This window comes from Nelumbo nucifera, chromosome 7 (genome assembly GCF_055504915.1).
Source record: "Nelumbo nucifera cultivar China Antique chromosome 7, China Antique-T2T, whole genome shotgun sequence".
In the NCBI taxonomy this organism is placed as follows: domain Eukaryota; kingdom Viridiplantae; phylum Streptophyta; class Magnoliopsida; order Proteales; family Nelumbonaceae; genus Nelumbo; species Nelumbo nucifera.
The window spans coordinates 36,512,953-36,540,924 of NC_142655.1; the positions used below are offsets into that span (position 1 = coordinate 36,512,953).

Sequence of the window (27,972 nt, forward strand, 5' to 3'; positions counted from 1 at the left end):
TTATCTCTTAAAAGTAATTTCTAATTATCTCCATTTTTGTTAGGGGTTGGATAACAAACTTTTCCACATCACAATGCTAACAGCTTCTACATTGTTCTCAGAATCCCTCAAAAGAATTTCATACAAAAAAAAAAAAAAAGAGGATGCTCTACTAATTCCATTACGTCACTAAACATCTCTTCCATTACAAAAGACAACTGCAGGGGTTGATTAATAAATATCCATATTAATATCCTTGTCATTTCTACTGCTTGACCATAGCTTGATGGTGCGATCATGTGCAACAGTTGCAATGTATTGTCCTTCTGCCACATAAAAAAAAAAACATAAAAAAGGAAAATAGACTCGGCTAAACTTATAGCCACATTATCCATATTCAGGGTATTCATAAAAAGTAAAACACAGGTGCAGGAGCAAGATGCAACATAAGCAGTATTATCAATGCAATGAGGCAATGAGTAGTTTTGGCTTCTGTGGTCAATGTGATGACTAGTTGTAGGGGAGAGCAAAAAAACCGAAAAAACAGTTAACCGAACTGGTTGGTTTGGTTTCGGTTCAGTGTATTAAAAAAAAAAACCAAAGGTACCAGTTCAGTTTTGGTTAACCAATATAGAAAACCGCCAGTTAACCGAACCAACCGTCACACATATACTTCTATATATTTATGTATATTATATATATTTTATATATTATAAATTAATAAATATACATTATATATAAATATATATTTATAATATATGATATATTATTTATTATTTAAATATAATTTTGTATATTTATTTATAAAATTTTATTATATATTTATATATTTTTATAATATATATTATAAAAAATAAAAAACCGAAAAACCAACGAACCAAACCGACGGTTAACTGAACCGATTAACCAAACTGGTCAACCGGTTAACCGATTGGCATCGGTTCGGTTTCAGTTACCAGTTTTCCAAAAACCGGTAGTACCGGTTTGGTTCGGTTAACCAAACCGTGAGCACCCCTAACTAGTTGGTGCCTAACCACTTGTCAACGAAAAAGATACATATTGAATTTTAAGATATCATAAATAAATCAACATAGATTACAACCATGCAATAAAAAGAACGATATTTTTTGATAATTGAACAAAAATAAACAATAAAAAGAATGATATTGACATTTAGTTTAAGTCTTGGTTGCGTCAAAAAAAAAGTTGGCAATATAGGCTAGGATGGGGAACAGCCTTTGTTTCACAAAGAAAGATTGCAATCTTGATCATTCAATGTGCCCATCGTTTATCGCGACTTCATACCAGAACCTCACTAATTGGAAAAAAAAAAAAAAGCTTAGAATTCCTCCAGTGTCTTCTTTTGTTTTATGCCTTTTTTATTTTATATAACATCAGCTAATCATGTTCTATCACTAATATTTAAAACAAAAACATCAAGATAGTAAAATACAAACATATTCTATATTATTTCAAGATACAAACTAACAAGTTTAAAAGTTTGTGGTTTGATCCTCAAATGAATGGTTGGCCAACTGGTTTATAACTAGTTAATGAAGGGTTTTTGAGCATGAGAAGATGAGAGAACAGAAAAGAGAGATTAGAGAATGAGAGGCAGTATGAACTTCTGTCCAGACCTAATTGCAATTCAAAAGTGTTTAAAAAACAGGAAAGTACAAGATTGCCTCTCATTAGGCAGGCTGTATATAATAGATTGAAATAAAATGGCAGATGCCCATTTAGCCCAATAAGAAACAAAGAAATCTGTCATACGGACAGATTTTGGGGTTTTACCAACAGAAATCCGTCAGTAAAAGTCCATTCTTTTGTAGGACCAGCAGGGTGTTCATGGGAAGTAACAAGAGTAGTAGGAACAGACTCACACTCCTTGGAAATGGCATTGACTAAATTAATACTCGTATTCTGATTTCTTCTGAAACATGCATGGTCTGCCAACTAAATCCCAGAACGCCTCCTTGATATGTCTCACCCTCTGGCAATGTCTACACCACAATTTATCTTTGTCTACCCCTTCTGGTTTCTTACTCCCATCCACCTTACCTCCTCAGCTATTCCCCTTGGCAACTAGGGCAGTTTGATCCCCCAGCATAGGATTTATGGCTGACTTCCTACTTTCTACTGATTGAATTAGAGAATACACCTCCTTTATGATCAGCAGCTCCTTGTACCCCAAAATCCGAACAAAATAGGCACATAAGAAGGATGGAGTCCAAGGAAGAAAGTAAAAACTCTCTGCTTATAAAGATGAGCCCTGTAAGTTTTAGCATCTTTGTCACTCTCACAATCAGTTTGCTGAGAATTATCTAATTCCTTCCACAGAGGTCAAATCAGAGTAATAAGCAGAAAGACTCCTTTCACCCTGTTAGCAAGCAGTGGATTCAATCACCAACTAATAAACTGAAGCATAGCTCCCAGGTATCCTTAGTGTCATGCCCACCTAAAGATTTTTTTCTCAAGGAGGGCCAAATTTGGACAGGAATCAAGATATTATCATATATTTCTCTTGAACCCATTTTGCATGCACTGGACCCTTCTCCTTGCTCAACAATATACCCATCTAAATAACTTAGCTTTCCTCTCCCTCCAATGAATAGTTTTACTTCTTTGGACCACTCCAAATAGTTCAAACCATCAAGGGGAGTAATAGAAATGGGAAATTAACACTCTTGACACTTGAGCAAAACATAGGAGAGATAGAATTAATACTAGAGGCTGTTGAATCTTCTGTATGGTTACAGACATCTATATATTGCAGATTGCTCCATTACCACTAAAGTAACCACAAAGCAACCACATACACATGCATGCAGTAACACTCCCACTAGCTCGCAGAACAGAAAAATAGATACCAACGACAGTGATCTAGTGGGAAGAACTGTTTTCAGTCCAAAAATTCAACCCAGAAAAAGATACCATACCCCTTTTTTGAAGATAGATCAAAAGAATATACTAAAGATACGAGACCAATACAACACAATAGGTGATAAGAAATCACCAAATAAAAAAAGGAAAGATACAAAGAGCAAGAAAAAGAAATACATCAAGATGGTTCACCCAATTCCAAACAAGACCAAAAACCAGCCTCAAAATGACTAGAAATTACTGAAAACTCCAACAGAATTAAGATCCAATCCAATATTCTTCTTTCAATGAGAGAGCAAAGTTCCTCAGATTTTCCCTTGCCTTCAAAGAATCCTCTGTTTCCTGTACAAACTTTCCAGCAAACAGCACAAGGTACCTGAGAGAACTGGCCATCAAGCAAAGATATCCTTCGGGATTTTGAGAATTCCCCTAACAAGACCGAAAATGTTGGAGAAGAAGCCTCAAACAAAAGAAGCAAAGCTGCATAGGACTAGAAGATGAAGCACATCTTCCTCAGCTTCACCACATAAATAGCATCTATTAGACATAAGGAATCCTCTTTTTTTAATTGATCATGAATCAAAATGATTTCCAAAGCTGTCAAGCAATCAAAAGCTTCAACATTTGGAGGAACCAGATTCCCCCAAACTCCTTTTAAATTAGAATTTTCAACTTTGATTTCTGACTAAAGCTTTGCAATTAGACTTAATTATGAACAAACCATTTCTGCATTCTTTCCACCATCTTGAATCAGCTCTATCAGTCTCTAGTTCCACCATTTGAAGCCTGGACAAAAGTCTTAAACATTCATCCACTTCCCAATCCAACAAAGGTCTTTTAAAAGTTGGGCACCAAAGCACTCTTCCTTGATTCAATTGAAAGTATTGAGCTACCGAAACGTTCTTCTTATTTGAATATACAGTCTTGGACAAGCATCACGAAGTCTTCCAATCCCCAACCAATGGTCATCCAAAAATTTTATTCTAGGACCATCCCCCACTTTAAAAGAAACGTGATCAAGAGAGGAAAAGTTCATAATTCCTTTCCAAACACTAACTCCATATGCTGACCAAACCTTCATTGAATCCCACCTGAAACCCACAACCCCATACCTTACACCAATTCACCCCTAAAGGAACAATGCCCATCTCTTTTTCCTCTGTCAAACTGTAGTGGTGAACCTATTTCTTATTTCTTGGCTCATTCCAACTCAAGGTATAGATTTAAGTGGAACCTGTGATTTACATGAGGTTTTCGTGAGTCAGAAATAAGTAATGTTTTGCCTCTGCTCAAATTCTTAAGAGGGTGGTCTTAAATCCATTAAAAAGGGTTAGTTGGATCTGGACTCTTTCTTCCTCAGGTTCTTTCACTTGTGCATCTTTCTTTAAATTCTTAACACAGCTGGGTAATAGCCTTGGATTATCTTTTATTATTAAAGAGGTGTGGAGTAAACCTATTCCACCTAGGATAGGATGTTTCTGCTGGGAAGTGTTTCTCAAAAAAAATTAACACTTGTGACTTACACCAGAAAAAGAGACCCAATTGGTCACTATCCCCCCACTGGTGTTCTCTTTGTAAATCTGAGGGTGAGTCCTACCATCACTTATTAATCTCCTGCCCTTCTCTTCCTCAATCCTCAATTTGGAAATGGTTTCTCTCTTTGTTTGGGCATTGATGGAATCCCCCACTGAATATACAAAATCTGTTTGCTTAAATTTGTTAGATGGCCAAAGAAGAGGGGGAGATTTCTCTGGAGGTGTACAAGGGCAGCTGCGTGTTGAACGTTTTGAGAAGCAGGGGAGCCTTAATTGAAATTACTCATAACTATTTGAGGACTTTCATGTTGGTGACTTAAAGTGATTTGAAATTGCTTGTTCTTCTCCAATTAAGGTTTGAAATTGCTGTAAATGAGAACCTATCAAATCTTCTCTACCAAAAAATTTATTAAGTACTTCAGTCACCGATACAAATAGCAACGGAAAAATGACATCCCCTTGTCTTAATCCTCTAGATGGTTTTCACCAGAACTAAAAATGAGTCTGTCAAGAAACAAGCAAACATCGCTTCTCCACTTCTCACCAAAACCCGTTCTTCCCAATACCTCCTCTAGAAAGCCCCACTCTACATGATCATAAGCCTTCTCCATATCATTCCTACACACCAACCCAGTAGACCGCTTTTAATTATTGAATCCATACATTCACTTGCTATCAACACCCCATCAAGAATTTGTCTACCTTCCATGAATGCCATTTAAGATGAACCAACAATATTCTGCGTAGGTCCCTTCAATCTTCTAGACAAAACCTCTACAATAATTTTATATGGGCTCAAAATCAGACTAGTCGAGCAAAAGTCTTTCATTCTCATAGTGTCATCTTTCTTGGGAATTAAGGAGATGAATGTAGCATTTGCACTCTCCAGAAGTAGTTATCATTCCACAACTCTTTAAACATCCCCATCAGATCATCTTTGAGTATGTTCCAGCACGCTTTATAGAAGGCAATATTAAATCCATCCGGACCCAGAGCCTTCCCACACTTCATTCCTTTAACAACCACTCACACCTCTTCCTCAAATTACCTCTCCAACCAATCCTCCATAAAATCTTCAATTTTCAACCAGTAAGTCTGGTGTGTCCCTATTCCACCTAAGGTTAGTGCCTTTTGTGGGAACTCTCCATGGAAGCATCAATACTTGTGATTTATTGCAAGAGAGAGAGAGAGAGAGAGACCTGGCTGGAGTCTTTCCCCTATCTGATGTATCATTTGTAAGTTGTCAAGGCGACGCCTAGACAGGTGCCTAGGCGACTAAGCGGTTTCCCATGGTCACCTCGCCCAAATGCCATTGGTTTTGTATACTAGGTGCTCGCCCAGAGACTTAGGCGGGCACCTACTACATTTAAGAAACTATTTTTTTTAATTTATTATTTTGATATTTTATTGGCTGTTCTATTCTTTTAAAAAAAACTGGTTACATGCTATCATTTAATTATTAAGACAATAGAATAAAAACTAATAAGATTTTTGTTTTGTCTTCAACAAGGGTTTTCTTCTTCTTCTTCTTCTTCTTCTTCTTCTTCTTCAGTCCGAGTTCTCACTTCTCAGTCTTTTTTTTTCAAAAAAACAGGGGCTCCGCCCCCATACTCCTCCCTTGCTCCACTCATGTTCTCACTTCTTCCGCCCCATGACTGTTTTCAGTTTGTCAAGTCCTATTTTTTGCTTTTTTTTTCTAAAAAACAGGGGCGGACCTCCCTTCCTCTACTCATTGTTCTCAGTTTTCACTTTTCAAATAAAAACAGGGGCTACACCCCACATTTTTTTAACAGCCAAACCCCACTCTTCTCTTCTTCTCATTGAATAAAATTAGGGTGTTTTGTACTCTTGTATTTTTTATCAGTTTTTTTTTCAAATAATTTTTTTACATCATTAATATATGGCTGAACTAAAAGTCTGAAACTTGATTGTATGGCTGAATTGAAAATCTAAGATTTGATTATATGGCTGAAATTTTTTCATTCAATTTCTATTTGTATATTGCATTTGCTGATTTGCATTACTGCCTGCCTACTTGGGAAATATATAAATAACTGAACTACCGAATGAAATTTGATTATATCATATAGCTGAAATGTGCTTGCTTGAAATTTTTATTTATCTATTTCTAACTGAATTATTGATTAGATTAACTGATTTCTGATTTAACATTTATTTACTTGTTTTTGTGTGCTTATCAAAAAAATTATTATTTGTTTTTATTAATTTATTAATTATTGTCATTGCTGATTTTCCCTTGGTCTTGGTTTTTTTCTCTTGTTCATATTTCTCATTATTTAATTTAGGAATAAAATAGATTAATTATTTTCTAGTTTAACATTTTTGTTTGTTTTCTAATTTGTTTTATTTGCTGATTGGGTTTTTTTACAAAAAAAATAGAGAATGACAACTGAAGAGGGAAGTGGCAGTGTTAGGCATAAGGCTCAATCAAAGGACCCTGCAGCTAACATACATTTTGGCATGACTTGGAAGACAAAAATGCAATTTCATGCTCATTATGTGGTAAAGTTGTTAAAGGAGGAATAAAAAGGATACAACAACATTTGATTGGGGGTATGGGGATGTTACTAAATGTCCCAAAACTACTGCAAGTATTGCCAAGGAGATGCAAGAATACATGCAGAAGAATAAGAGGAAGAAATCATTGGATGATTTTACCATTGAAGATAATCGTGGGGCATGGGAGTAGATTGTATCTAAAAGGGGTTCCAACAATCAAAGTAATCAACCCATAGAAGTAGGTGTCTCCATTTCAAGTGGTAGGAACACTCCAACTTCAAATTCCCCCTTTCCACCAAAAAAGAAGGAAAATGTTAGAGGACCTAATGGACAGTTTTGTGAGACCAAGTTCAGAAGAAGTTGTTGAAGCGAGGCATAAAGGACAATTGGTTCAAACAAGCATTGAAAGTCGTCTGAAGAAGGAAGAAAGGAAAGAAGTAAATGAATATGTAGCAAAGTGGTTCTATCAAGCCGGGGTTCCTTTCAATACGGTGAAATTGAAGAGTTCTGAAGTTATGGTTGAAGCAAATGCACAGTTCGGGTCCAAATACAAGCCTCCAAGTTACCATGAGTTACGAGAACCACTCTTGAAAGGGGAGGTTGAGAAAACAAAGCAAATGTACAAAGAGTATGAGGCTTCTTGGAAGACTTATGGTTGTACCATCATGTCTGATGGATGGACTGATAAAAGGCAAAGATCATTAATCAATTTTTTGGTGAATTCTCCTAAAGGGACTATTTTTTATAAAATTCGTTGATACATCAAATGAAGTCCATAATACAACTTTTCTGTTTGAGTTGATTGATAAAGTTGTTGAGGAAATGGGGGAGGAACATGTGGTGCAAGTGGTTACTAATAACCACTCTGCTTATGTTGCTGTCGGTGATCTTTTAAGATTGAAGAGGAAGAATTTATTTTGGACTCCTTGTGCTGCTCATTGTTTAGACCTTATGTTGGAAGACATTGGAGAATTGAGGTCTACAAAAAGTTGTATTGCCAGGGCAAGACAAGTAACTGCTTTTATTTATAGACATCCTCTTTCTTCTTGCACGCATGAGGGAAAAAACAAATGAAAGAGATCTTGTGCGATGAGCAATTACAAGGTTTGCCACATCTTTTCTAACTTTACAAAGTTTGTATACTTTCAAAGAGCCCTTGCGTGCTTTATTTGTTGGTGATGTGTGGAACAAGAATAAATGGGCTAAAAAATCAGATAGACTAAGAGCATCAAGCACTATGCTTTCTATTGGGTTTTGGAAAAAATTAAGAGTTGCTCTTTTGGCTACCCAACCCATTGTGGAGGATTTACGATTAGTTGATGGTGATGAGAAACCCCGCAATGGGTTCTTTTTACTATGCAATGGAGCGAGCAAGAGAGAAAATAAATGAAATTTTTAGTGGGAAGGAGAGGGAGTATAAGCCCATTTTAAACATTTTTGATAGGCATTCGACTAATATGGTGCAACATCCATTACACCTTATTGGTTTTTTTCTCAATCCATCCCTTTATTATAAGGCTAAAGCACAAGATGAAGCATCGGTTAGAAAGTTTGAAATGGGCTTTCTAGATTGCATTGAGAGAATGGTCAGTGATATTAAAATTCAAGACAAGATCTCTTATCAATTGGAAGAGTATAAGCATTCCCGTGATGCTTTCTCTAAAGAATTGGCAATTAGGCAACGTGAAATGAAACAACCAAGTAATATAAGCTTTCTTTTCTTGAAACTTATATTTATACTTTACTCTTGCTATTTTAAATTTATATTGTCTTAATTCATTTTATTCTATTTTGTAATTGATCGGTGGCATAATTATGGACATTGCACCCTAGACCTTAGGCGTATTGCATTACGCATATTAGGTCTTACATGCACTTCTTCTGCTTGTGAGCGCAACTAGAGTACTTTTGAGCATGTAAGTTCTAATTAATGGTTGGTTTTGTGATAAAATTATTTATGAAAGTTAAAAATACTTATTTTTATATTTTTTCTTATTTTGTTGTGAATGTACATTCATACAAAAAAGAGGAATAGGGTTGATCAAAAGAGGCTCAATGATTTTGTATGTGTTCAATACAATCAACGCCTCCAAGAAAGATTTACAACAAGGCATGCAAATCCAAAGCAGTTTGACCCTATTTGTTTTGATGGTGTAGATGAAAACTAATGAATGATTGATTGGGAAAGACCCCTCAAATGACTCCGTCTATGAAGGGTGTGATCTTACATGGACTCAAGTTGATAAAGCATTAGGGGCATATGAAATCCTTGAAGGGTCAAATAGGTCAAGGAGAAGAGGACATAGACGTGGAAATGCAAGTGGGGGTGCAAGTACAGGTACAGGTGGTGGTCGTGGGAAAGATGATTCTGGAAGACAAGATAAAGGCAAAAATGTAGTTCAAGAAGAAGAAGAAGACTCGACGTGGGACAAAGATATGGAAGATAATGAAGATGATGAAGAAGATATTGATGTTGAAGATGATCATGATGATGACAATGACAGTGATGATGACGAGGATGAAGATGCAGCGGTAATGATGTTGGTACATTCAATGGAGGTGTTGGTGGTTCTTACTTCTTAGACACTCCAATTAATTAGGGAATAAAGAGTTTTCTTTAAAGATTGTCTATGGTACATTTAAAGCTTTAAACTTCAGATTTATGTTTTTGTGGACTTGTGGAGATGAATGCTGATATATACTTCTTCATTATATATGCTTTTTTATTTTTTAATGGTTTCATTACTTTCAAATTTCATCTTATTATTTCTTAATTGGCTACTTCCTAGTTCGTACATAAACTACCAAGCATCAACCAAGGTATGTATTTTAATCCTTAAAGGATTGATATTGAATTCTTATGAAATTTTTTATTTTTGTTGTAGTGCTTCTTCCATTTGTTAATGGAAAAGTTGATTTCTTATTGATTGATTAATTCTTTTAATTTGTTTTCTTGTTGAAGGCAAAGTTGCAGAAAAAAAGATATTCAAGGTCAACATTCAATCACTCAAAAGGAATAGTTTTATGAAACTAAATTAATAAATTATTAGTTTTTTTAGTGTTGCCATGTTAGACTTGTTACTCTCACTTCACTTGCTTGGTTGCTTTGTTTTTTTTATCAGCCACTTGTCTGATTGCTTATTTCTTTTAATTCAAATGTTCATTTTTTATGTTTTCACATGAAAATTACACTTATATGAAAGATTTTATTGATTATGCTTAGTGCAATGTGTAGCTGGTAAGCAAATATAACTTATAAAATAGTTTAGGTCCTTTAGTAAGTGTAGAAATCTATAAATTTTATATTTATAGATCCCACCGCCTAGTCACCTGGCACCCTATGGTCGCCTAGTCACCTTGACAACTATGTGCTTACCACCTACTTATATCTTGTCCTTTGGCTTGTATTTCGAATTGGTTTGCTACCCTTTTTAGGTGTAAATTGTTTGATACTTACTAGGTCAGGTGTCTAGCAGATGGTTTGCCAAAGCAAGGAATTGATAGACAACAATTTTTTTAGGCTATGTTGTGCAATGCAAGGGTTGGGTGGGATAGCAAAAGCTATTTGATTGTTGATTGTAATAACAACTCCTTGTTGTATCTTCTTTTCTTCTGATTAATGAATGAATATCTCTTCTTGTTGCTGATCAAAAAAAAAAAAAGGAAATCACCCAACTAGCACAATCTATTTTTCAGAAGTTCTTATAAAGTGACGTTCTTGCTTCCTCAATAATCTCTTTGATTATTTAAGAGAAGTCAATGAGAATGAGAAAAGAATAGAAAGAAGAGAATAGAAGAGATGCCAATGAGAATGAGAAAGAATTATTATCATGAGGCTTATGGTGCCCCATTCTATTTTATTATATTAGGGAGATAACATATAAAATGACAAATATGCCCCTGAACACGTTTACATTTTACAACAAGTATCATATCACATACAAGAATATTTCAGAGAAAGGCCAGTTATCTTCTTTTTAATTGGCAATAGGTTTCCTAAATCAAATTCACATTCAAGCCAAGCTTGAGGCCAATAAAACTCATCCATGAAGCTCGCAAGCTTAATCAAACTTGTATTATATATAATATTTTTTAATTTTTATATGTATAATAAGAAATAATTTTTATATTACAATTTATAATATATAACCTTTTATATGTATAATTATTAATTCTTTACATGTATAATTTTTATTTTTATTTGAAGCTTGGCTCACTATTGAGTTTGAGCAGAGCCAAGCTTAAACATGAGCTTTGGAGTCGAGCCGAACTCGAGTTCATCTTTCTAGCTCAAATTGAGCTCAAGTCCAAACTCGGGCTTCATGTTTTTTCTATCGAGTCAAGCCAAATATCTAGATCCAACCCTATCCACAAGCTTTAATTAACAAAAATAATTTTGAACCTTTTTAAATTAAATAATTTTTAAGGATATAAACTTTTTACCTTGTATTGGGCTTCTCTGTAATTTTTTGTATCCTTTGTTATGTTCATTAACTAAAGGGTTAAAGGGTTGATGGTTTCCTCCATCTCCCCTCCTTAGAGGGGAGGTAGCATCTCGTGCCTCTCCCTAAATTGTACTATCTTTGGCTATGATTTAATAAATCCTACAATTCACTGATCAAAAAAAACAAGGATATAAACTTTTTATCAATATTCAAACATATAAACTTTATAAATTCATCTATACATTTTATTGTTAGAGAACCAGACTGTGCATCAACCCAAAAAGGGAGAGAGGTTCACCTGAGGTCAACCCAAATAAAACAAAGGCCCCAAACCACAAGCCTTCTCATCCAAACAAGTGGCAACGTACTCTTTCAAGAAAGTACTAGCGGGGACTAAAAATTATGCCAAGGTTCAAATAGGTTTCAACGAGGAAGAGGGATTTCTTCCAGTCTACAGATCTATGGGCAAAAACCTACAATTGAATGATTGAGAAGACAGAATTTTAGGATCTGCTTATAACACTGAAAATAGTGGTGGAGGAAGGTGGAGGTAAGTAGATGGAGGACGAGAGAAGGTTCAGAGTAGTAGGAAGGTAGAGGTCTGAGGTGTCGATCGAAGCCAAGACTTTCAAGTTCGAAGAGGAAAGGATCAAAGGTGAGGATGCAATGAAAATCAGGGAGAATAACAGGGCGACTGTGTTGGTGTCAAAGGAGGTCATTGTCTGGACGAAAGGTTTCATAGATGGGGCTATCAACTCTGGTAAGGTGAATGGCTGGAAAAACTCAATGTCAGTTCTAGGTAAGAAATATGTAACAGAATTGAAAAGAAACAGAAAGGGATGGTTTATCTCTGTGGTGGAGTTTTTTGGAACAAATGGAAAGCAAATGCTATGTGTGTCGGAAGGGAGATTACGGAAAGGGTGGATGGATTTTGTGAAGGTGCTACAGTCTTTCCTTGTAGCCTTGGAAGTTAAGAGAGTGGATGGGGTGAAGAGAACTGGTCAAAAATCCAAAGACCGGGGTCAAAAGGTTCTGGAGGGGGCAGTTTCGATTAGTTCCTCTGGCAGTGTAGAAGTGCAAGGCCTTCCGACTGAAATGGTGTTTGCTTGCGCTTCTATTCATCGTAGATTATTGGTAGGAGCAGGGAAGGACGAGTGGAAGAAAAGAAGGGTGCTAGTGGCTGATAAAGGAGTGACAGATTGGAGGAGGGTTCTGAGTACAGTTGCAGGGGAGATAGGTATTGGGAGTGAAGCTATGCTGTTCCCTTTTGCAGAGACGAAAGCCATGCTTGATGTAGGCGACCAGGAACTAAGTTTTAAAGCAGTTGTGGTGGATGGAGGTCTGATACAGGTTCAGAACTGGAGCCCAATCTACAATGAAGTCAAAGTCCAAGATGGGTGTGTCCGGCTGAAGCTTGTAGGCCTTCCATTTCACCTCTGGCAAGACTCTGTTCTTGAGCACATTGTGCAAAGTCTGGGAGGCATCTTGGTGAAAGCTGATAAACGAAATCTGGGTGTCGTGGAGTTACAAGTAGCTGGTGTAAGGCATGAGAACCTGCCGAGGTTCTTTGAAATCTGCTCGGATGAAACCTGGTACAAGGTGTGGGTGGCTTCTGAAGTTGAACGGTCGTTGTGAAAAGGTGCTCCTAAGGTAGAAGATGATGAGCTGGCTGGGTGGTGGACACGTGAAGGGTAGAGGTTGGGAGATGAAAAGGTGGAGCAGATGAAAGATATTTTTGGGGTTACAGAGTCGGTTGGGGAAAACCAAACGACAAACAACCTAATTAAGGAAACTAATTCAAATGGGTTTGAATTAAACAAATTAATGGCAGGCTCTTCTTCTTATGCTGATGTGGCGAAGAGGCAGGATGGGTTGGGGAGCCGAAAGGTTTGGTCCGAGCCGTTGAAGGTGGCGGGTGGGTCAGGCGGGGTGAATGTTGAGTCGGGACAGCATTGGAAGGACCCACGTGACAACTAAAAAGGTCACGCGGGCGGGGGCGGGTGAGTGTAACACCGAAAGGAGGCTCCACTTGAAGGACCCACATGATAACTTAAAATGTCACGTGGGTAGGGGTATGGGGACTCTTCTTGGGTCGCTGATAGACGATGTTAATGGTCTATCATCGTCCCAAGTGGCGAGAAAGGAGGGGGAATGCGCACAGCGGCGGAAAATGGAGAACAAGCGGGATTTGCAGTGGGTTTCCCGACGAAGTCTGGAGGAGCTTAGCCCCCTGCGACGCTCCTCAAAGAGGGCGAATCCAAGATACGCTAGGGAAAGAACTGAAGAGAGGGAAGAGAAGGATGAAGGTTGGCTGCAGTGCAGTGAAGGAGATGAAGAATCGGAGGACTTTTCTGTTGATGGTACTAGCGTGGGCAATGTAATCGACGAAGGTAGTTGTGTTGGAGGTGACATGGATGGGTGGAATATTGCAAGCTTATTTCAAGGTGAAGATTGCAATCGGTTTAACTCTTTCCCAAGACTATAGAGTGTGCAAGGATTATCAGAAGGGGCAAACCGGGAGAACCGGAAGCAGAGCAGGAACACACCATCTAGGGGTGAACCAGGGGTAGAGTGGAAAGATCACCAGGATGACACCAAAGGATAGAAGTACTTCCCAACCAACTCAGGGAGATAGATGGTTACCAACCTCTGGAACAAGAGAGGGAGGCCGGGAGCAGTCCTTTTCTAGCTTGTCCATCAATCCCAGGTAACCAAGTGATTTCAGTTTGTGCTACTAATGTGTCTCCTGTCTTTGGTTCCAAATTCCGTTTCTGTTCCATGTCTTGTAGCCCATGAATATGCAGCCGAGCTAGTAGGCGGGCTCTCCGAGGAGGGGGAGAGGGGAAGGAAGGAAAGTGGAAAGGTGTGGGAAGGAAGGTATAGGAGTGAAAAAGTGTGGGAAATCATTGAAAGAGTGTTTAAAGAAGTGGAAGGAAAGTTAATCTAGAGGAGGGAAGGGGAGGAAGGAAGAGGAGAGGGGTTATTGGAGAGGAGGGAAAGGAATGAGGGTAGAGATGGAGAGGATTACGGGGAGAGAATAGGGAAGGAGGGAGGTAACAGGAGAGGGAGGATGGATGGAGAGGAAAGAACAGAGGTAGGACCAGAGGAGAGGAAGAAAGGGTAGGTGGACAGAGATGGAGGGGATTCTGTAGGAAGGGTAGGGGTGGAGGACTCGGTGTGAGAAAACATGATAGCAGAATTTGTAGGGAAGTTGGGTTGTAGGTTGGAAGATTTGAACGTGTTGAAAGAAAGCTTACAGAACAGGAAGAAGGAGATCAGAACAAAGAAGAGGAGATTGAGTGAAGTAGAGAGATTGAAGAGAGATGTAGAAGGAGACAAGAAGCTCAGGGTAAAAGGAGATAGAAGGAAAGGGGGAAAGTAGTGGGTAGGTGGCAAGGGGTTTAAAAAAGAAGCGGAATGAAGATTCTTAGTTGGAATGTGAGGGGAATTGGGAGTGCAAGGAAGAGAGCGACAATAAAAGAGGTAATAAGACGGTATGACCCAGACATTGTGTTGTTGCAAGAGTCTAAGAGAATGGAGTTTAATAACAAATGGGCAAGGAGTGTATGGAAAGCTAGGGGGATTAGCTGGGTGGCTACTCCCTCGTGGGGTGCTTCCGGGGGAATTGTAACAATGTGGAAGAGGGATGTGATTGAAGGTTTGTAACAAGGGAGGTTTCAGCAACAGTCAGAAACTTCAGGGGAGGTTTCAGCAATTTACCCAAAAAGAAATGATCACCCAGTTTTGGCCTCCAGAAGTGAAAGAATGGAAGAAAACTGGTTGGTTTTCTGAAACCGGGGCCAGTTCACTGATTTTTCAGTTGGACTGTCTGAGTCAACAGTTTTGGCTAGTTTTTAACACATTCCAGTTTTGGGGGTATGACTAAACAGGCCAGGGGCCCAGACCATGGTACAAACAGTTTGACTAGCCAATCTGGTCCAGTTTCAACAGCTTCAATACCAATAGTACAATTCAAGTGCAATAAAGAGAAAAGTAACAATATATGGAAGTATTGTATATAGCTTGCTAACATTACCAATGAACCCCTAAGGATGTGGCTAGCCTATTTAACTCCAGTTTCTCAAGGCAACAGAAGAAAAGGGGAAGACCTCTATGGAAAATCACAAGAGCAGCCTTGGTATGGACCATTTGGGAGGAGAGAAACCAAAGAATCTTCCAAGAAAAGAGTAGGTCAATGGAGAAAGTGATTGAATCCATAAGGATCAGATCTGCACATTGGGCTAAAACTTTGGAGCTGTTTAGAGATGTTTCCACAAATGACTTATTATGGAAATGGTCTGAAGTGGTACAAACAGATACACAAAGAAGTAGTGATAATGGAATGGAAACCTCCAAGGCCAAACAAATTGAAATTAAACTTTGATGGGAGCTCCCTTGGTAATCCGGGAGGGCGGGTATAGGGGGAGTTTTCAGGAACCATCTAGGTGCAGTTGGGGCTTTATTCTCTGGGCCAATTGGATTTGGTGACTCGGTTAAGGCTGAGACAATGGCTCTCTTACAAGGACTAAAACTGGCAACACATATGGGTGTTAGAGAGCTTGAAGTAGAAGGAGATTCCTTATTGGTTATTTCTTGGGCAAAACAAACTAGTTCAGCTCCTTGGAAATATAAATTTGCTTTCAGGAAAATTGACCACCTTGCAAAAAGGCACGCACCTTGCCTTGAGCCTTGTGACTCAGGCGCAAATTGGCCATTGTGCTTTTAAAACACTGACTGAGAGAGAGAGAGAGAGAGAGAGAGAGGCAGATACAGTGATTTTCATTAGTGTGTTGGGAGGTGCAAAATCTAGAGGAGAATATCCTGTTTGATCAACTTTTGGATGCAAGAGATGGTGAAGAAGATCAATGCCACATTAGAAACCAAAGAACCAACACTACCACTACCATTCCAGTGATGTCAGATTGGTTGGCACCTTTTTTATTATCTCTTCACTGCACAGGATGCTTTTACATCGTCTTTGCACTGGGTTGTGGCACTTTTGGACTTGCACCCAAAAGTGGTAGCGTTCGGAAAGAGGTTTTAGAATTTTGTCATTTAAGCTTGATAAATTAGTAAAAGAAATAAGGTCAAAATTGTCATTTTACAAATCTATTTGATGAAATGAGTAATAAGTAATGCAGTTGGGAAGTATAGGGGGTATCTTAGTAAATGACCCTAAAATAAAAATTCAAGTCAAGAAAATACAGTAAGTTTCCTGAAAACTACAAATTCTAGAAGTGGCATTTTGGATTCTCTATGACTCTATGCAAAAAGTAGAAGACTGAGACTAACATGGAATTAATTTGGGTGTATAATCAGAAGCTTACATGGAAGTTTGGCAAACAGATACTATAAGAATTTGATAGAAAAAAGTTAACCATATTTGACTGGCACATAATAGAAAACATTAGGTTGAAAGATTATTCATCATGGCAACAGCATAAAAACAAAACACATACAGCCAAGAAACCACAGACATTTAGTGTGCAAGAGAGAGAGAGAAGAAATCAGGTTCCTCAGAATTATCTTGGACTATTTCAAGTAAGAAAAACTTACCCCCTACTATGTCTAAAGATGCAACTTTTGCTTCATGCCCAGATAATGTCTTGATAGGCTTGAAATCTCGGCCTGACCACACCTGATCAGACAGAACTGGCCATGGTGAGATGAAATTATATAGAAATGACTAATGAAATGAAAAAAGTTTTGAATTCTTCAATAGGAGAAAAATATGGTAACCAGAAATAAAATAAAAAAGTACCTTAGCTGTCATATCATATGAAGCAGTAGCAAGAAAATAACCCTCCTGTGGCTCAAATTTTACTTGTGAAATAAGGTTTGCGTGAGCTGGTATTATATACAAGGATTTCTTCTTTCTCAAATCCCAGATTCGACAAGTATTATCTTCACCACCAGTAGCCAAGTGATAGCCATTCGGAGAAAAGCTGATACCATAAACCTAGAAAAAAGGTCATAAAGCTCTGTTGAAAAAAAAAAAAAAGCAAAGAGATGATGCAGCAAAGATGAGCACAAAAGAAAATAATGCAGCCACACCCTAAACCTAGAAAAAAAGACCATATCAGTTAAAATCTTACTGGCTTAACATGACCTTCCAAGGCAAGAATGCTTCTTCCAGTACGAAGATCCCACACACGAGCAAGTGCATCTAAGCCACATGATGCAGCCAAAGAACCATCATGGTGGAAACATACTGCATAAACACTCCTACTATGACCTTCTTGAAGAAGCAATTCCACACCGGTATCAATATCCCACAATCTCCAAGTCTTGTCAAAGCTAGTTGTTCCCAAGTACTTCCCAGATGGATGAAATGCAACACGAGCAAGACGAGCCAGATGGCCCTCAAACGTCTTCAGAAGAGACCCATCTGTGCTCCATAACTTTGCAGTTCCATCTGCAGAGGCAGTTGCGATGTTGTTGTGCACAGGAGAAAATGCAACATCAGTTGCACGCTCTGTGTGACCCTTCAAGGTGCTGACCTTGTTTACTTGGGGCATGCTCCATAATTTAGCAGCTCCACTCCAAGCACTTCACAAACCAACATTGGAAAGTAAAATCATGGTGTGATCTAACAGGTTACTTGAAAAGCCAACTAAAAAGCATCCTTACATAGGTAAATCATGATAACATGAGAAAATATTGATGCAATACTTGTGTGATCCTTTCAGGTGTTACATAGCATACAAGAAAGCAATGCATTAGTAGTCAATAGATTTACTCAAGCTGCATTTAATTGACTAGGTAATGATAATAGTAAACAAGGGAACAACCATGTATGTCACATACATTATGACTGCGAGCAAAGGGCATAAAGCAAAAACAAATACTACATAAACTCACACAAAACATAGCAAAAAATGTAAAACATATTAAATGCAGTCAAGCAAGGCAGAGGAAAGCAAGCTCAAAATCCCCCAAGCAACCAGAGAAGAAAAATATAGGCAGAGAAAGAAAGAAAGAAAGAAAGAAAGAAAGAGAGAAAGAAAAGTAAGATGATTGAAAGGACTTAACTTGGAAGCTAAGAGTTCTGCAGAAATAAATTTTAGAAAACAAATGACATTATTAAATCAATGCCTTCCCCCACGAACCATTAATTATTTAATGAAAAAAGGGTAAAGGACTTAAACATACCCTGAATTTTCATAAATTGACTAAAATGTACCTTGAGTTATTCAAATAGACTTAAATATACCTTATGAGTTGACCCCACTGGACTTAAATATACCCTTCATCAATAAAACATCACATGAATTCCTATTTTACCCTTCTGGGTAAGAAGAAGAAGAAGAAATACATCGGTGGTAGCTTCTCTCTCATGTAATTACAGTGTTAGCCCCAAAACCACCATTAACCTCTCTCTCTCTCTCTCTCTCTCTCTCTCTCTCTCTCTTAATGCTCATTCCTTATTGCTTCAATACATTTCAAAAAAACCCAGAATTCTAATACAGCTTTACCTTCCCAACATGCCAAGCTTCATCATTCCAACTTGCTCTGCAAAGCCTTCCTCTATCACCTATGGAGACACTGAAGTACAACATCATTGAATCTCATACCTTGTATCGCAATCCTAAAGTCGTATCTCCAACTTTGATGATCATCATGAAACTTTCCCATAAAAACGTAATGAAAAAAAAAAAAAAACTAAAGCAGAGACCTATAATTGGAGGGATTTATGCATGAACTTGGTGGAAATGAGCCACAGGGATAAATAGTTTCTTTCAATAATTCAGAAAGCAAAGGCAGATCAGCATACTCTTTTTAATATCTCAAATGATTAGACGGCGTGTTCCTACAAGGTGATACAACAACCCAATTTGCCATTGTTACTTTGAATCTGTTTAAACTAGATAATCCAGTTGATTATTTGGTTACTGGGTCTAGGATAAAAAGCTGAAAAGTTCTGCAAAGCTAACGCCATTTGGTTTGGAGAATTCAAGAAATATTTGAAGATCCCATCTTTATGAAGAGTTGAAACAAAACTTAGATGCCAAGTGCTCATATGTTTGTGCCAAGAGTAGCATTTTCCATGCTTTGGAACTTAGATGCCAAGTGCTCATATGTTTGAAGATCCCATCTTTATGAAGAGTTGAAACAAAACTTAGATGCCAAGTGCTCATATGTTTGTGCCAAGAGTAGCATTTTCCATGCTTTGGACGTGTTAGGTGGAAGAATGCCACCACTGTTAGTTGGTCAATTGTAGCAGACATTAGAGAGCCCATCCTTAATTTTCTAAGTGTCTATTGAATAGACACCAGAGACCTTATGTAATGGCATTAAATGGGTCCATGTTATCCGGCAAAGAAATATAAGTTTCCCAAATAAATTTATTAAAACAACCAATTTTCAAGGAAGTGAAATCATTTGGAGCATTCACCATGAGTTTGAAAACCATCACCAGTGTTGTACTTCATGAACAGGCCACACACACACACAGAGCAGTCCTATGTAACCACATGAGTTTGAAAAAGTCAGAGTACATTTTGAAAACTTGAAGCAAAATAAAGGGTAAAAGCGTCACAAAGTATATTTAAGTCATTTTGCAAAACTCAAGGTACACTTAAGTCAATTTATGAAAACTCAGGGTATCTTTAAGTCTTTTGCCCTAAAAAAACTAGCAACACATGAAAACCAGGTAAATCAGTGGCAAGAGGTGCATCCCCACCCCATACCACTCATCAAATGATATATTATTCAGGCATTAATGGAGTGTCTGAGTATTCATTCATTAAACATTCAATGCGAACAATTGGCAAATACCAATTTTGAGCTATGAAAAAAAAAAGTTTACGAGGAACTTTGTACAAGTCAACCAAGATAGAAAGGATTCTAAATCTCATATTGCAAAGATGAACCATAAAATGGACATCAACTATCCACTTAAAAGTTAAAATAGCATTAAGTCCAACTCCTATAACGACATAATGACTATAGGTGCATTAACATGTAATTCACAGTTTATGCTATGTTTTAATATAACCTACCTGTACTTTTTGGACACTGCATTTGGCAGAGAGACCACTTGTACTCATAATGTATGCTTCTCAGAAGTCACATGAACAGCACCAGTGAAAATTTAGAAAGTGGGACTTCTTTAACATACATTGTCATTTTCATTCGCTATTTTTAAATCCTTGACCTCTCAAAATAGGTAGTGAGAGTGCCCAACCTACCCCTAACTGAGATGTTAATACTATAGAAGATTGTAAATAGGATGAAATCCATAGAATGGGAGTTCAAATGGTTATACTTTGAAGTTGTAGTCCACCATGCCATAAGCCACCTACAATAAAGCAACATGTGTGCAAGTTCAGGGAAGAGTTTATTGGAGGAGATAAAACATGGATCTTGATAGAACATAATGGATGGGATAGGATTTTATTTTTTGATAAATTATTAAATTATTATTATCAAAAGATTTGAACCACTAGAAGCAACCCTTCAAGAGGTGCGAGTTGTGACCTCTCCAAATATGGTATTTAAATTACAAAAAAACTAAAGAAACAAATTACAACCAAGCACAATACAACAGGTTCCTATTTTCCCCTTTTTCACAGGGCAAGTCATCAGGCCCGTGCGGCACTCAAGTGGCACAAATAAGCCTAAGAAACAAAGAAACAATACATGAAAGGCAACAAAAAGGTACACAAACTACTAAAAGGCACTTTATATTGCATTGATAAGCTAAGTACAGGCACACAATTGATGTGTCAAGGGGGCCTATGCTTAACCTTTACACCTTAGTTCCCTTCTAACTACTCACCTCCCTATAAAGAGGATGTTAAGCTTTCTGAGGATCTAACATGAGGATACATCAAAATGTTGAAAAATCATACTAATAATTAAATTAATGCCTGGCACTCCCCCATATACAAAATGTATACAATGCTCCACCCAAGACACACAAGCTGACACTCGGATGGCATGCTAATTGCACAGTCGATGATGTCAATTGTAACAATCTCTCCCACTCAATTCAATCTATGTCCTTGGAGATCTACTTCAGTATGGTCCTTTGGTTTTGTTGGTAGTTGACAAGGAAGAAAGATTCTTCAACTGTTCCACAAACATTTGCTTTCCCAAGGCTTGCTCACATGCTTGGGTGGTACTTTCGAAGGTTCTCCACAAGATGGGTCCTTTTAGGGTTAAAGTTTGCATGACCTTGGTTGATTCATGGTGCCAACTAGGGTGGTTTTAGAAACAAAAGGTAAACTTGGATTGTGAAGGCTTTGGTTCTTGTTAATGGTCCCCAAGAGTGACTCTTCACAAGGATACTACAAGTGTTGGGTCAAGACCATGTAGGGATGTGATCCCTAACTAGTGTGGGTGGCTCTCCTTCTTCTCAATTGGCATGGTAATAGGTTCAATCAATGTTGTTGATGGCAGTCTTCTCTTGAACTCATTAGTTGATGGTGAGCAAGGCTTCCACTGCTAGTATGATGGTAATGGCAATGACTTCATAATTACATCTTGGTGCATGGCTTCCATGTGCTGAAATTGTCATGTCGGTATCCACTTTTTGTCAGCATCTTGAGTCGGCTTTGGACTTGTGGTTGTGACCATAGTGGAGGTCATAATTGGTACCATGCAAGGGGAGCACTCATCCAAAATGCATAGAGTCTATCTGAGGCATGTGGGATACTTTCACTTGTATCAAAAAATCCATCCCCAAGACAACTTCAAAATCATCTAGGGGTACAACAAATAGGTTAATCTTTCCTTCCCAAGGATCAACCCCACGGGCTATGCCTTCAATAGCCTTGGCACCAAAGTTAAGAGGCTTGAGCCACCTTTTCTCCTTAGTGATGGTTAAGTCGCCTTGCCTTGTAAACCAAAAGGAAGTTGTGTGAGGCCCCCCTACATCAACTAGGGTCCGAGTTGGCTTCTCGTTGAGGGTGATGTCTACATACTTGATACTTCAACCCCTTATGGGCTTTGTTGGGTCGTTTAGGAGTGGCCTCTTTCTTCATCATAGCATTGAAAGTTATACGGCATCCATCCTTGGCGCCTACATAGTACACTAGCTTCTCCTCAACACATCGTTCATCATCACTAAGTTTGGCAACAAGGGCATTTATTTTCTACTTCATAGGGCAATCACGAACACAATGTCTATCCCCACAAATGAAGCAAAAACGTGGAGGACTAGTGGGTTTCTACTTGTACTTGTGCTGAGGGCCCTGATATCCTTGTAGCTTTCCTCTTGCATAGTGTTCTGTTAGCTTGTTCAAGTGGAGTTCTCCTTAGGGGAGCGTCATTGTTTCTCTCCCCCACTCAAGTTCGAGGCACGTGAGCTAAGTGACTTGTGGTTTTCATCATCAGTTAGTTTGCCACTGCCACTGCCATGGCCATGGCAACGTCTTGTACACCTTGGTGTTAAAGTTCAAGTTTGACCCATACTTTGTTGTCCATCCATGATGTTGACAAGTTTGGCCAATCATTAGCTAATAAAATGTGGCCAAGGGGCTAGGTGATGGAGATCACTTTGAGACCGAAGCGCCACATAGAATTCATACTTATTTTAGGCATAGATGGCATTAGATTAGAGTTTGCCTTGATTAATGCAAAATTTGGGTTTAATTGTAAAATTTCTTCATAGTAGGGGTTATTTGTAATTTTCATATTTACTAGGGATTTAAGTGTAGTTTCATATTTGGTAGGGATTTAATTGTAATTTTTAGTTTCTAGGTTTCATATAAATTCACATTATGTTAGGGTTGTATACTTGTATTATGTTATATTTTGAGAAATAGAAAACTTCCAAGTTCTCTTCTTCGACTCGTCTTCTCTCTTCCTTCTCTTCTTCCTCTTGTCTTCCTCCTTTCTTGTAACAAGTGGCGGTGCTACATGCCCCAGCTCCACCAATGAACCAAAGCAGCTGCAGCGCAGTTTTCAATCGTTGTCTTCTCTTCTTCTTCTTAATAGGGGGTTATTTGTAATTTTCATATTTACTAGGGATTTAAGTGTAATTTTCGTATTCGGTAGGGATCTAATTGTAATTTTTAATCTCTAGGCTTCTTATAAATTCATATTATGTTAGGGCTGTATTATGTTATGTTTTGAGAAATAGAAAATTTTCAAGTTCTCTTCTCCAACTTGTCTTCTCTCTTCCTTCTCTTCTTCCCCTTGTCCTCCTCCTTTCTTGTAACAGGTGGTGGTGCTGCATCAGTTTGGTATTTTCCCAGCTCCACCAATGAACCAAAGAAGCTGCAGCTCAATTTTCAATCATTGTCTCTTTCCACCGACTGAGCAAAGGTCAGTTGTATCTCTCCTTTTCTGTCTTCTTTCTCTCCTCTTTCTTCTTCTTTCTCTCTTCTCTCCAATCTGTCTGAACCTTACAACAGTCACCACCTCACTCTCAGTTTCTTTTCTTCTTTTCTCCTTTTTTCTATCTTTTTTTCCCTTCTTCTCCAATTCTATTTTCAGAGACAGAAACTTAACAATAGCCGTGTCACTCCAATCACTTTTCCTCTCTTGCTGTTTTCCATCCGTCTCCCATCTCTTCCTTATTTCTTCTCTTTCTTTTTTCCTCCCTTTTCTTTTTTTCTTCTTTTTCTTCTTCCTTTCCTCTGTGGCTCTTTCTCTCTTTTCCCTTTCCTGCTGTTACAGATATTCAGCACCGATCCTGTCCCCTTGGTTGTTTTCTTTCTTTCTTTTCCCCTCTCTCCTTCCTTCTTCTTCCATTTGTTTTCTTTATTTTCTCTGCTGCTGCAACCAAGCTAAAAATGCCTCTGCCAGCAGTGTCTCTCTCCCGTCTTTCTATTCAACGAACCAGAAGCTAATTCAAAGTAAAGAACCTAGTGTAGCGGCAGATGAAACAACCAATTCTTGGCTAGAAACAAAGCTGCAAACAACGTTGGAAAGTTGCTGTCTTCATTCTCTACAACTGAGTCAAGTTAAACCAGAATACAAATATCGAAGGCTCTCATCTTCAGCACACTATTAGCTAACAGAGTGTGTTCCTTCACGAGAACCACAAAAGAGTTTGCTATAGCTGAATCCAGAAGTTAGAGGTCACCAGCCCAAAGGATAGAGAATTCAGTTCTGGTCAGAATTCCAGAAAACACATCACAATTGAATAGAAAGGTAATTAGGGACTTCAAAAAGGTATATCTCCTTTATATGGATTTTGGATTAATTCCTTTGTTTGTTGGGTAAGTTGATCATCGCTATCAGGTCCTTAGCAATTTTGTGAAAACCGAAAAATACATACTTAACCACCTTACCATCAATAACCTGCATTATTGTGTGTCCTGTCAGTTAGGAATGCACAAGCATACAAATCATCAAATTATTGGTCTATATTGACAATTTTTTAGTTCCACTAAAATTCTCATCCCCCTAAAGGCATTCCCAAGAAAGGGAAATTTTATGTTCTTTCCAAAATTTCCCATCAAGTCTTCCATTTATGGAGGATTATAAATTTAGATCATCTCAAAACATTACAAAAATAATGGTGCCATCAGCAAATTATAAATGCCACATATTGAAGTCATATCCTCCCACTTTAACCAGATCGAGTGATTCGGTTTTCAATAAAAGTTTAGCAGAAAAACATCCTTACAATGGCGAAAAGAATCAAACATAGAGATCACATTGGCATACCATTGAGAAAGATGGAGAAATGCAACAATAAGAAAGAACCATATATCCGCTTCATGTTTCCATGAAGCTCTATCTTTCCAAGGTATACACCAAAACACATTTAGTCCAGATGTTGTAGGCACTATAGAAGTAAAACTTGCACAAACACCTCCATTCTCAAATTTCATCATTTCATTCACATGTTCATTCACAATTAATATCAGGGGTACCATAAAAAAAATAATATCACAGGGATCTTTATCAATATAACATTGTACACATTCCCACCACGATCTAATACTCATCAATCCACCAGAACTTTGATAATTGTAGTTATACAACCATGATATTCCTTTTTTTCCTTCTCTTTTTTCTTTTTTCTCTTTTCTTCATTTTTGTATTGATACACAAGCAAAATACATTCAAGGCATGCTCAATGTGTAGGAAAAAATGAAAATGCTATAGGTTGCATTATTTCTTCAATTTTCTCAAGCATTAGAGGCATCTATAACAATACTCAGCTCAGACCACCAAAGAATTTCCATAAGGATGTATACCCTACTAATATTTTTAACATAATAGTTCCTAGAGGCAAGCAAGAAATTTTCATGTGGCAAAGATTCAAACACTTAATTCATAAAATGCAAAGCAAACCCTTTCTTTATTTGCGAATTTATTATGAGAATTTTATCCCATAATACGTTTAAAAAGCAAGGTCAAACAGAAAGAAGAAAAAGAACCAAAAATACCTGGTGGCAAGAAGCTTCCCATCTTGTGAAAATGAACAACCTGAGAGTGGCCGATCATCCCCAACCTCACTACAGTCGAGCACAAAACCACTAGCCTGCTTTAAAGCTGAATCCATCTCTGCATCTAGATCTTCATCAGGATCATCCCTTCTCCTCCTTGCACGTTCAAGCCGCATAGCTGCCTTCACAATAGAATACTTAGCAATATCAACCCGAGCCTCCAAAAGTTCTTTTGACCCTTCAGTGTAAAATGGATACGTCTGTGGTCCTTCCCCATCCCCCTCAACTACAGTTGCAGCAGCTGCAGCCTCCTCATCCTCATGAGCTTTCAAGAGTTTCTCCAACTGCCCTTCAGCATCCAGTTTCACCATAATCATCCGTAACCTGTCCCTCCTTTCCATCTCCCTTTCTCCAAAAAGTGTGATAGGCTCACCAAGCCGGCGTAGACGGGCACGAACAGCTGAGTCATTGGTGGGCACAGCAAGAGCATAAGCACGTCGCTTCATCATGAGCTCCTGCATTGCTTTCTCCTGCCTTTCCCGTACTTGTTTGCTCTCTTCTGATATCTCATAATCCACGGAAGAAGCAGCAGCCTCATGATCAGAATCAGAATCAGTGTCATTTGCTTCACCATTTTGCAGTCCTGGCGAGCGGATAACAGGAGGACGAGGAGGAAGTGGTGCCAATGGACGGAGGAGTGGAGTAGGAATTGCTGGTATTGGAGCAATGGGTGGCACAACCGGAGGTGGGATAGGTGGTTGTATGCGAGGTGGGGGAATGGTAGTTGGCGTTGGATCGACAACAACAGGAGGGGCAACAGGCCCAGTAGATTCAAGAGGAGGAACAGTCATGGCCGGAGCCGATGTCTGACTATCAACCACCATTGCAGAAGATTCTGGAGTAGTTTCTTCTTCTTCCATAATACCCCTAATCAAGGAAAGTCAGACAAGAAATTGAGTTCAGAAAAAAGAATGCTAGTGATGTCACATTTTCTCTTCTTTCTCTGTTTATCTAAGGTGGCCTTTGATAACTCTGAAATCTAATGTTCAAAAGGTCAAAAAGCTATTATTTAGGTCTGAAGTCTAAAAAGAGGCAAAAATGTTTTTATGTTTTTAGAGGCTCCAAAAGTAAGATTGTTTGAGTTGGGGCAATTCTTTTTTTTTTTTTTGATCAATAGAGTTGGGGCAATTCTCAATCGTCCAATCTCCAATGTTGAGAGAACTGAAAGAAGGGAGAGGTTCACAGGTCAGAGGTTCAACTGGGGTCGAACCATGATGACATAATAAATAAAATAGATATGATAAGAAAAATTCAAAAAATTACTGAAATAAAAGAAAACTGATCCAAAATACAAACAACACTTCAAATCTTCAATTTTTGGTTAAACAAAATTAACTAATTATATTTTCTTTCAATATCTGACTAAAATTACGAAAAAATTTTAGCAATCACATAGGCATTCAAATAATTACAAATCTATAATGGCATTCTACAAACGATTTTAAACTTTATTCAATAATTTTAGAATTAGAACATGTATACAATCAATTTTTAAAGTTGCATTTGCATGCAAACAATTTTAAATTTTAAAAGCTGCATACGAATAATTTTTAAATGGCATTCTACAAACAATTTTACATTTATCTTATCCAATTCTAAATCTGAAAATGAATACAAAGAATTTTAAACTTTTAATTCCACAATTTGCTGTTAAACAATTTCACATTTCTCAGAATCAGAGATTAAAAAGAAAACAAAAAACGGAGAATAATGGGTGAAAAGATGGTGTTGCCGCTACTAACCTTTAGTGAGATGCCCAATGTAGCCTTCGCGAAGGGAAGAGTGGCCTCTTTACACTGCAACGAGTGAGACACAGAAGCCCCAAGGTAGCCGCTGACCTTCACTTGAAGTGGACATTGCAAGCTTGGGTGGTTAAACAGGAGATTTGGCGGTGGAGACACAATGACGGAATGGAAAAAGAAGAAGAGGAGGAGGAGGAGGAGGAGGAGGAGGAGGAGGAGGAGGAGGAGAAAGAGGAGGGAGAGAAGGAGAGATGAGCCGCAGCTCGCAGGTGAGACACAGGAGACCAAAAGGAGACCGTGGAAGAAAGAGAAAGAGAACAGCGGCGATGCGGTGGCTGTTTCAAGCTTAAGAACGATGGGAGAAAGAAAAAAAGTGAAAAACGAGGGTTTTGCACTTTTGGTGCTTCAAGTTTTAGGGATACAAAATCTATGATAATGCAACCGGAAGAGCTTTGAC

The 27,972-nt window shown here is 38.1% G+C and overlaps 1 protein-coding gene across 4 annotated transcripts; it reads right to left on the minus strand.

Moving 5' to 3' along the window:
- On the minus strand, nt 1–27,972 carry LIS (WD-40 repeat family protein / small nuclear ribonucleoprotein Prp4p-like protein). Of its 4 annotated transcripts, none has more exons than XM_088891588.1 (7): nt 27,516–27,972; nt 25,714–26,640; nt 20,631–20,663; nt 17,458–17,911; nt 17,124–17,321; nt 16,919–17,000; nt 1–305 (listed from the first exon to the last, which is right to left on the minus strand). In XM_088891588.1, exons 2-7 carry the CDS (start codon nt 26,631–26,633, stop codon nt 211–213), a joined length of 1,782 nt encoding a protein of 593 aa, XP_088747714.1. In that variant the 5' UTR covers nt 26,634–26,640; nt 27,516–27,972; the 3' UTR covers nt 1–210. The 4 variants fall into 4 exon arrangements, with proteins under 4 accessions (XP_088747714.1, XP_088747715.1, XP_010258680.1 ...); XM_088891589.1 differs by having other exon boundaries at nt 25,714–26,934; XM_010260378.2 differs by lacking the exon at nt 20,631–20,663 and having other exon boundaries at nt 27,516–27,971.

Excerpts from the sequence above, each read along its gene's own strand:
- LIS (XM_088891588.1), bottom strand. The coding sequence starts at position 26,633 with ATGGAAGAAGAAGAAACTACTCCAGAATCTTCTGCAATGGTGGTTGAT. Across the intron at positions 17,322-17,457 it reads TGGAAGGTCATGTTAAGCCA|GTTTATGGTATCAGCTTTTC; the intron begins GTAAGATTTTAA and ends CCTTTTTTCTAG. Across the intron at positions 306-16,918 it reads ATCTTTAGACATAGTAGGGG|AAGGACAATACATTGCAACT; the intron begins GTAAGTTTTTCT and ends TTTATGTGGCAG.